Here is an 11,159-nt window from a genome sequence, read left to right as displayed (position 1 = left end):
AAGGGATGGTGGCATGGCCATCCCCCTGGGGGGTGATTTCTCGCTTTCTGTCTCTCTGTCTCTCTCTGTCTGGCTGGCGAGCACACGAACCCTATAGCAAAAACCTCTCAAAAAAAAAATGTAAGCAAAACTATTTGAACAAATAATTCACTACACTAGACATAGATGGCGATGATCCCATGAAAAGATGAACAGCATTAATTTTAGGGATATAAGAATTAAAACAAAGAAATAGTACTGCATACCTATTAGAATGGGTAAAATTAAAAGACTGAGCAAACCAAGCGTTGACAAGTATGTTTAGAAACTAAACTCTCATACACTGTTGGCAGACATAGAAAATAAAAACAATTTGCCAATTACAAAATGTTAAACATAGACCTACCATATCATTCAGTTTTTCCACTTCTAAGAATACACCCAAAGGGACCAGCAGTTAGCATAATGGCTATGTCACTGGACTCCCATGTAGTTGACCGCAGCTCGAGTCCCAGACCTGGTGGCTTGAAACTCACACTGGACACATGTGCGTGCATGCCCAAGATCCCAAGGGGAGAATGGAGGAGAGGGGATTCTGGTGTGGCCATCCCCCCTGGGGGGTGATTTCTCACTTTCTGTCTCTCTGTCTCTGTCTGGTGAGCGCACACACTCTGTAGCAAAAACCTCTCCACAAAAAAAGAAAAAGAATTCACCCAAGGATGAATGTTAAACAAAGATTAGTACATTGATGTTCATAATGACTCTCTTTTTCTTTTATTGCCAGAGGGTTTGTGTATTCACCAAAGAGTGGGAGAAAAAGAGAAATCCCTTAAAGGGGCTTTTTTTTTTTTTTTGGAGAGGTTTTTGCTATAGGACGCGTTCACTCGCCAGACAGACATAGAGAGACAGAGAGACAGAAAGCGAGAAATCACCCCCCAGAGGAGATGGCCACGCCGCAATCCCTTGTCCTCCATTCTCCTCTCGGGATCTTGGGCACGCACACACACACACCTGGCATGAGTTTAAGCTGCTGGGTCCAGGACTCGAACCATGGTTGACTACGTGGGAGTCCAGCAACATAGCCATTACGCTAACTGCTGGTCCCCTAAAGGGGCATTTTCATGCTGCTATACTTTTTTTCTGTTCTTCCTTCCCATCAAGATTCTGTGCAAAGTCATGCATACACACACACGTGCCCTGAGTATTTTTCAAGCCACGAGATCTGGGATTTGAACTGTGCCTGGCCATGTAGTTTCTGGCTCCCTTAACCACAGAGCTATGGGGTCAGCCCCCCAACTTTATTTTTAATAGTAAATAACTAGAAACCAACATAATTTTAGTAAAAAAATACTATGTATTTCATATATACAATATATGTCTGTATACTTATATATGTCATATATAAAGATACTTAAATATTTTTCAATGATGGAGGACTAAAGACCTTTCCTTTAAGATCAGGAACAAGGGAAGGATGCTTGCTTTCATTTCTCTTCAACACAGGAATGGAAATCCCAGCCAGAGCAATATAAAAGAAATGAAAGTCATCCAAATTAGAAAGGAAATAAAATTGTCTCTATTCACAGATGATGTGACTATATATGTAGAAAACTTGAAAGATTATGTACATTTGCACACATCTGCACATACTGTTAGGACTAGTAAATGAATTCTGCAAAGCTAAAGAGCAGAAAAATAACGCTAAAAAATTGTTTTATTTTTAACAACAAGTAATCCAAATTAGAACTTTAGAAACAAAACATTCACTAGCATCAAAAAGAATAAAATATTTTATGAATAAATTTAACCAAAGAGGTCAAAGATTTACAACTGAAAACCTCAAAACATTGCTGAAAGAAAAGATACCAACCAATGGAAAAACATTCCTGTTTATAGTTGAAAGACTTAATATTGTTAAAATGTCAATACTACTGAAAACAGTGTACAGATTTAGTGAAATTCCCATTAAAATCTCAATGATATTTCTTTTTGTGAAATAGAAAAGTCCATTCTACAATTCATTTGGACTATCAAGAAATCTGGATAGCTAAAACATAAAACTATTTCATAAAAGCATGAAAAAAATTAGGAGGAAACTTAATAAAAGAAGTATAAAGTATTTGAATATACTCTGAAAACCATAAAATATTATTGAAAGAAATTAAAGAAGACCACCCAAGCTTGTTAAGTTGTGACAATACTTCCCAAAATGATCTGCAAAGTATAACACAATTTTGGAATCTCAGCTGATTTTTTTTTTTTCTTTCCTTTTTTTTTTTTTTTTTTTTGGGGGGGTTTTTTTTCTAATTTTTTTTTTTTTTTTTTTTTTTTTTTTGCTCGCCAGACAGACAGAGAGAGACATAGAGACAGAAAGCGAGAAATCACCCCCCAGGGGGGATGGTCACGCCGCAATCCCTTCTCCTCCATTCTCCTCTCGGGATCTTGGGCACGCACGCACACGCGCCCGGCGTGAGATTTAAGCCACCGGGTCCGAGACGCGAACCGCGGTCGACTACGTGGGAGTCCAGCGACATAGCCATTACGCTAACTGCTGGTTCCCAAATCTCAGCTGATTTTCTGCAAACTAAAAATTGATTCTAAAATTCACATGGAATTGCAGGGGACCCAGAATAAGATGATCTGGAAAAGAAATAATAAAGAAGAAATACTTTGCATTTCCAAAGTTTACTACAAGGTTATAAAAATCAAGATAGGGTGACATTGGCAGAAGAATAGACTTAAAGATCAGTAGATTAGAATAGTCCAGAAATAAAACCTACACACCAAAGTTCAGTTGATTTTTTCATAAGGATGCCAAGACCGTCTAGTGAAGGGAAAGAATAATCTGTTCAACAGATTGTTCCAGAACAACTAGATAGCCAAATACAAATGAATGATGTTAGAACTTTACCTCACATATAAAGACAACTCAAAATGTAGGAAAGGCCTAGATTTAAGAGCTAAAGCTATGAAACTCAGAAAAAAAATTGAAGGTCAGTATTCATGACCTTGGATTCAGTAAATGATTCTTAGCTATAATCCTAAAAGCATGAGTAAAAAAAGAAAAAGAAAAATTTGGCTTTATCAAAATTTAAAACTTTTGTTACATCAATAATAGTATCAGAGAACCAGCAGATGACATAGTGGTTGTCATGGACTTCCACAGAGTTGACTGTGGTTCACGTCCTGGACCTGATAGCTTAAAACTCAGGCTGAGTGCATGTACGTGCATGACCAAAATCCCAATAGAAAAGGAGAAGAGATTGCAGCAAGGCCAACCCCCAAGGGGGTGATTTCTCCTCTGCAGGGGAGGTAGGCTTGATTTCTCCCTTTCTGTCTGTCTCTGTCTCTGGGGTGAGCACATGTGCCCTATACCAAAATCTCTAAAAAAAAAGAAGAAGAAGAAAGAAAAGAAAAAACAATCAGAACCCTCTAACATTGTTCATAGGAATGTAAAATGATCTGGCCTCTTTGAGAAACTCTGGAAATTTCTCAGAAGATTAAATAAACAGGGACCAGATGGTGGTACAGTGGTGATGCAACTGGGCCCACACGGGAAGGTTCCAAGTTTGTCTCCTGTGGTCTCTCTGTAGATGTCACATGTGTTTTTTGCCTGCAATCTAGCCTGACTGACACTGAGTTGAATTAGTGCGAAGACAGTTTGGAGGCAGGTGCCTCCTCCTCTCTTTGTCTCATAGAAGAACTAAATTAATAAATGAAAACAACACTATTAGGGGCCAGTAGGTGGTATGATGAAGGCGCAGGACTGCCACATGACCAACCTCAGTTCAAGTCCTGAATCCTGCAGCTCGAAACTCATGCTGGGTGCATGTGCATGCATGCCTAAATTACCGGGAAGAGATTGAAGAAGGGATTGCAGTGTGGCCATTCCCCTCCTGCCCCCCCACCCCGCCCAAGAGTGTTTTCTCACTTTCTGTCTCTCCAGCAAGTGCACATTTCCTATAACAAAAATCTAAAAAAAGAAAAAAAAAAGTTAAACTGAGAGTTACCATATGACCTAGGAATTTCACTCAGATATATATAGTTAGCAGTTTAACTCCTAGATATACATTACAACCCCCCCCCAAAATAAAACTATTTCCACATATAAACTTGCACAGAAATGTTTCAGTATTATTTGTAATAGTCAAAAGGTGGAAACAAAGCAAATGTCCATCAGTGGAAAAAATGGCTAAACAAATGTGATATGTCCATGCAGTAGTATATTCAACCATAAAAAGGAGTGAAGAGGGCCAGGACATGGTATGGTGGTTGAGGCAACTGGATCTGATTTGACCAACTACACATTTAGAGTCCTAAACCGAGTGGCTTGAGAAACACCGGGAACATGTGTATGCATGCCTAAAATTCTGAGGGGGAAGAGAAGGTGAGTAAAAGGGATTGCAACATGGCCATGCTCTATGGGAGATGCTTTTTTACTTTCTCCCACTCTCTCGCTATCTCTCTCTGTCTTTCTCTGGTGAGCACACATGCCTTCTAGCTAATTAAAAAAAAAAGGCAACAAAAATACCTTTATGATTTAGGGAATGGAAATTTTTTTTTTAATCTATTTCTTTGATTGAGGGGTAAGGTGGGCATTCCCACAGGATTGTCTTTCCATGATCCACCCATAGCCTCAGGCAGCCCAAATCAGAGCCACACAGTATGTACAGGAGACCTTGAATGAAAACCCAGAACCCTTCCATTTGGTTTTAAGCATTGTAGAGCTGTCTTACTGCTACATCACGGTGGCTGGCCAGGAATGTTTTCTCAGATGAGACATCTTAAGCATAAAACATAAAGAAAAACATAATTTGACTACATTAAGATCAAAAAACTATATTTCTTAAGTATACTACAAAGAAAACGAAGCCATAGACATGAAAAAAGAGATTTGTAAACCCATAAAACTGAAAGGATTCATATCGAAAATGCTTAATGAACTGTGTAAAATTACCAATAGGAAAGAGACTTGAATGGGAAAATTTCTCCTTAAAAAGGAAATCAAATAAAAATAAGTGGGGCTAGCGGGTGGCGCAGTGGTTAAGGTGCAGGACTTCTACATGGCTGACCTTGGTTTGAATCCCAGTGGCTTGAGAATCACACCAGGCATGTGAATGTGTGTGTGCCCAAAATGCTGAGAGGAGAATGGAGCAGAAGGGATTGCAATATGGCCATTTCCCCTTGGGGAGTGATTTCTCATTTTCCCTCTCACTGTTTCTAGCGGTTTCTCTCACTCTACAGCAGAAACCTTAAAAAAAAAAATGGAATAAGTATATGAAAATAAGTTCAACTTTAGGGAAATTAAAATAAAAAGATATTTATACACCCATATCAGGCTTACTTTATTTTTTTGCTTTCTTGTGATTTATTATCTTTTATTGTGAATAAAGTCATAGGAAATTGTTTGGTTTAGCTCTCAGCAGCCCGCTCCTGAGCTCTGAGGAAGCTTGCCTTCGGGGCTACCCGATCTTTCTTCTGGGCAACGGACATCTTGGGATGATTCCACCTCTTCTTTTTAACTTCTTCCTTGGGTTTCTTTTCATAGACTGGGTTTTCTCATATGGAAGTGTGAGCTTTCTTATACATCTCCTCCGTCATGTCTGGAGTTACACTGTTCTTTATGTACTGAGAGAACTGTTTCTTGTAGGCATCTTCGTCTTCTTCCATTAGGTAACACATGTAGTCTGCAACGTTCTGGCCCATGATGTGCTTCTGATGGACTTCTGCATTAAATTCCTTGCTTTCGGAATCATAACCAGAGAATCGTTTGGTACTATGAGGGATAGAAAATCCTCCATCCACCGCTCCCTTCAGGGCCCCAAAAACTTTATTGCCAGTGGTGTTTCTGACAAGGCCTGCATCCAAATAGCAGGTGAAGGCACCAGGTTGACCATCGATGCTTTCTACATTGTACTCATCTCTGGTCACTTCCACTTGATCTTCATAGATCTTATCCATGCCAAACCTATTGAGAAGCCTGCAGGCCAGCAGCAGGCCAGTACAATATGCTGCAGCATCATTTGTCAGGCCAACCTTCACACCGTATTTGGTAGTTCATGTGCATAAACTGCACAGACTATCATACCCCTTCTATATGGGCATTAGCAATCTGCCAAATGATATCTCTGTTACACGAACTATCATCCTGTATTTGCGTGTGTTGTACTTATTTTTATCCTGGATCACCAAGCGTTTCCGAGCATTGTAATCAGTTTTACCCTCTCGTCGTCTTCTAAATTTCACTTGTTATCTCTTAAAGTAGGCCTTATTCTTGACGACTTTAACAAATCCCATACTGCGGAACAGTGACCAGCGGCCGCAGCCGACCTGCAGGCCCACAAGCACTACAGGGGGAAAAAAGGCCGTAGCATCTGCCTCAGGCTTACTTTAATATGTATATCTGACCATGCTAAGTTGTCAAGTGAGAATGTGGAGCACGAACGGCTGTCATACAGTGCTGAAAATCCTGAAACTTTTTACTGCTGATTTGGCAAACAGGTTAGTGTTACCTAATCAGTTTGACCTATCAATTTCCCTATGCAAATGCATGCTTATACCCTTTTATACAAGTGTTTATTGAAGCGATTTTCATGGTGGCCAAAAACTGAAAACAACTGGAATATTCATTAATAAAATGGACAAATAAAATAGGCTATACTAGTGGGCCACTTGACAATCATCAATAAGTGAATGAACTACTTTACATGAAGACATGAAACAATAAATGCCAAATTTGAGGAAATAAATGTGACTCTATATAAATCTCAGAATTAGGCAAAACTAAGTTTCATTGCCAAACATGAAATACCAAGTGGTGGCAGAAATCTGGAGAACTAGAACTTTGATGTACTGCTGATGGGAATCACTTCCAAAAACTCTTTAGCAGTACCTGTTAAGGATAAACACATATATAACCTAAAACTCAGAAACTCTACTCTTTGATGTATACTCAACATAAATTCATTAAGTATGTTTAGCAAAATACATTTGCAATGATATTCATAGCATCATTCATAATAGCCAAAGCATTGAACATGTCCATAAACAATAGAATAGTTAAATAAAATTGTTATATAGTCACATACTGAAATATTGTACAATGAGAATGAACTATACTCACTTTACAACTAAACTCAACAATTTGAATGAATCATACATTGAACATTAGGAAAAAAGATAATGAGTAGGGGCCAGCAGATGGTGTGGTCATTAAGGCACTAGACTCCCACATGGTTCGTGTCCTGGGTCTGGCAGCTTGATTTCTCACTTTCTGATCTAATTAAAAACAATAATATTGATAAAATTAATTCTTTTTTTTTTTTTAAAAAGATGAGTACATATAGTATGATTCCATCTAAATAAAGTTCAGAAACAGGCAAAACTAATACATGCCAAGATTATTACCTTTCATGGAAGAGAGTGGCTATCAAAAGGAATTTCTGGGATGCTGGTAATATTTCTAAATCTGGATGCTAGGTATGTGTGTGTTCAGTTTGTGAAAATTCATTAAGCTATTGATTTATATTGTTTATGTACACTTCAATAAAAGTTTGAAATAAACTATTTTTTAGGGGTGCATACTGAATAAAATTATAAAAAGAAGAAAGAAAATGATTACCAATGTCTAGTTAATGATTACTACTGGCAGGAGGGAGAAGGAAGACTGTGATCCAGAAGGGGCAAAGGTCATGGGGTAGCTTCTAAAAGTGGTGTCAGTGTTTTAATTTTTACTTCAGTGATAATTATAAGAATATCTGCTTTATTTCATTTAACGGTACCATTATGTGTTTGTTAAATTTTTGCCTCTGTCAGATTTCATAATTGAAAGGATTAAAAATGACCCAAAACCAAATCACAAATGTATAGTAACTTGGAAAATATTTATTAATAAAATATTCAATAAAAAGTAGTTTTTTAAAAAGCTTATACATATATGGGACCAGCAGTTAGCATAATGGCTATGTCACTGGACTCCCATGTAGTTGACTGCGGTTCGCATCCTGGACACGGTGGCTTAAAACTCATGCCGGGCGTGTGTGCGTGCGTGCCCAAGATCCCAAGAGGAGAATGGAGGAGAAGGGATTGCGGCGTGGCCATGCCCCTGGGGGTTGATTTCTCGCTTTCTGTCTCTGTCTCTATCTGGTGAGCTCATGCACACTACAGTAAAAAAGCTCTCTAAAAAAAAAAGTTTATACATATAGTAGTAAATATACCAAAGTATTAACACTTAAGATAAATTATATTTGTATCTTCCTGAAATTACTGTATATTATTTGTGTATAGGTAAAATGTAAATAAGATTTTTTAAAATACTGCTTTGTTAAGAAACTTTTTTTTTGAGAGGTTTTTGCTATAGGGCGCATGCACTCACCAGAAAGACGGAGAGATACAAAGAGGCAGAAAGCGAGAAATCGCGTCCCAGGGGGATGGCCATGCCACAATCCCTTCTCCTCCATTCTCCTCTCAGGATCTTGGGCACGTACACACATGCGCCTGATGTGAGTTTAAGTCACTGGGCCCAGGGGTCCAACTGTAGTCAACTACGTGGGAGTCTAGAGCCAACTACTGGTCCCGTTAAGAAACTTTTAAGCATGAAATTTTATATCATTCAAAATTGTTCATGTTTATCCTATCCTAGTATTATTACATTTATTTTTTTTCTACTACTGCTACTTATTTCTATTTTCCAGGACTGTTGTTTAGAAACTTCATCTTTATTAGTTTTTTATTTTCATTTTAAATAATAATTTTCTGCAGGTTTTTGATCTGAAGGGAGTTGATGTTACTCCCCGACCTCTTTACCGTCCAGATCCATATGCTGGTACACCAAAGCCAAATAAACTATTGACGTCACAAGAAGGATCACTTGGATCAGAATTTATATCTTCCTATAGCCTTTATCAGAATACTATAAAATCTAGTATATTAGGACAGTTTACAAGGTAGAGTATACCATTCTATAGTTCTTTTTTTTTTTTATAAAACTCACAGTTTTTCCATTTAGATTGTATGTTCCCATCTCCCAACCTCAGTCCATCTCCTTAGTATGTCATCACTGTGTCCTTCTCATGCTTTAATTAGACGCAGAGCTTTTCAAGTCTTAAGAGTTCCTGTACAGTCACACTAAAATATTTGTGGTCAATATGTAGATCTTAGGATTTTCTGAAGAACCAAAAGATGGAGCTAACCTCACATATGGTTAATTACAAATTCCAATTAGACATTTTTCTTCAGTTTTTGATTTCTTTGGCTTCTGTGATGATCAATTTAATGAGAAGGCATAGCTTTCCTTTTTTCCTCTATTCTTCCATGGAAATCCCTGCTCTTCTTGCATTTGATTTCTCTTGTATAATACAGAACAATGATATGCTGCTGTAGAACCTGTCTCCAGATTGGCATTACAAAAGACATGGGAGTGCTCCATAAAACAGGATATTTCAATAAAGTTAGCCTACCTATCCTTTGGTGGGCAGTTGAAGCTATAAGCAGAAAATTTTATATATATACATGTGTGTGTATGTGTAAATACTGTGTAGTCATGTTAAGTTTATATACTTAAGGGAGTTATTTTTGGATTCTTCCATTGATTTCCTTTGAGTGTATAGATTTTTAAAGAAATTAAATCTTGACAGTACACTTACAAAATCAAATAAATCACATTTAAAAAATGGAACTGAACAATGACAGACACCAGGCAAAAATGAAAGAAGCCCTGAGGTAAGAGAGTTCCATGAGCTTAAAGAACTCTAAAAAGAAAGAAAAAGAAGAAAAAGATAAGGGAGTAGTGATAATGAAGACTAAGAGGCTGGGTAGATAGGTTGTACTTGGATGTTTGTCCTAATATACTGGAAAACTATTGAATGAGTTTAGGCATAGATTTGACATGACTTATCTCTAAGCTATATTTTTAATGATTTTTTAATTTAAAGAATACTAAAAATCAACTCATTATTTAAAAAATTACCTATTTTGCTTTTATGATTATTTTATATTTGATTTTTTCACTTGACATTATATTCTAATTTATATATCTAATTGCCTACAAGAACATCTAAATAATGAGTAACGTTGTTATTCACTACTAAAGGTCAGTTTTAGGAAGCAGTTCTATTTCAAAATCAAGTGTATCAACAACTGAATCAATAGCAGAAGACCTAGAAGAACCATCTTATAAACGAGAAAGACTGGCTAGTTTTACAGGTAATGAAAATGCACTCATTTTTTTTCTGTAATAGTTTATCATTTATTTAACTAATGTGCTTATTATTTATTGGGTACTTGATATAAAAGAAGTATGTCAAAAATTTCCAAATGCTAGCCTTTGGAGGAACAACATGAGAATTACTACTACAGGAATATCTCTCTATATTTTTTAAGGCGTCTCTTTTGAACCATCTACATGAGGCTCTGTGTTAGAGATCTACTGTAGTTCTGGAGACAAATAAGACTACTGTGTTTGTGATTGGTTCCAAATTAAGACATGCAGAATGTTACGGGAGCACTTAGAAAGGAATGATTAACTCCTTCGAGGTGAAAAATAAAGGCTTCACAGGGAACATTAATGACTTTTGAATTGTATTTTTAAGGATGATTAATTATTTGTCAGGAGAAGAAATAAGGGAAACCCAATCCAGGCAGAAGGTAAAATATGAAATAATGCAAAGGATTCTGAAAATGAAGGTATAAGAATAAAGAAATAATACATGATGAGAAGTGCTGGGAGAGGCCAACCCTTGGTGGTCCAGGTGGTAACGTCCTGATCTGCAGTGCTGTAACCCACAAGGCTGACCTGGGGATTCTGCTCCTCAGTCAAACTGAAATACGCCAGGCACATGCTCCCAAGAGGCTGACTAGCTGGAGGGCTGGAGGAAGGAAACTGGGGCATGACAAGATCCTGTCAAAGGTGCCTCTCTGCTCTCATGTGTGCACTCTCTCATGAAAGTAATAAAACTTTTAAAATAAGTGCTAGGAGAGATGAGCACATCTTCGAGGGGTACTTGCTTTGGAATGCAAAAATATGGTTTATTTTCCTCTGAGCTGATAATGAAATATTAGTGAAGTTATCAATAAGGTGGAAAAGTAATAGTTATGAACTCTCCTGTGTTGGGAGATGTAACAGGAATGTTTCTGACAACAAGAAACAGAATACCCAACTAACATGAATTTAAGTATTTTCC

At 37.4% G+C, this 11,159-nt stretch overlaps 1 protein-coding gene across 1 annotated transcript in view; it reads left to right on the top strand.

Moving 5' to 3' along the window:
* Window positions 1-11,159, top strand: part of DNAI4 (dynein axonemal intermediate chain 4) — a 74,601-nt gene that overhangs the window by 10,351 nt on the left and 53,091 nt on the right. Inside the window, 2 exon segments of the mRNA XM_027769437.1 lie at window positions 8,740-8,924; window positions 10,070-10,182. Of these exon segments, the coding sequence (XP_027625238.1) occupies window positions 8,740-8,924; window positions 10,070-10,182 (298 nt within the window).

This window comes from Tupaia chinensis, unplaced genomic scaffold, assembly GCF_000334495.1.
Source record: "Tupaia chinensis unplaced genomic scaffold, TupChi_1.0 Scaffold149502_1, whole genome shotgun sequence".
Taxonomy (NCBI): domain Eukaryota; kingdom Metazoa; phylum Chordata; class Mammalia; order Scandentia; family Tupaiidae; genus Tupaia; species Tupaia belangeri.
This window is presented reverse-complemented; position numbering and strand designations above follow the sequence as displayed.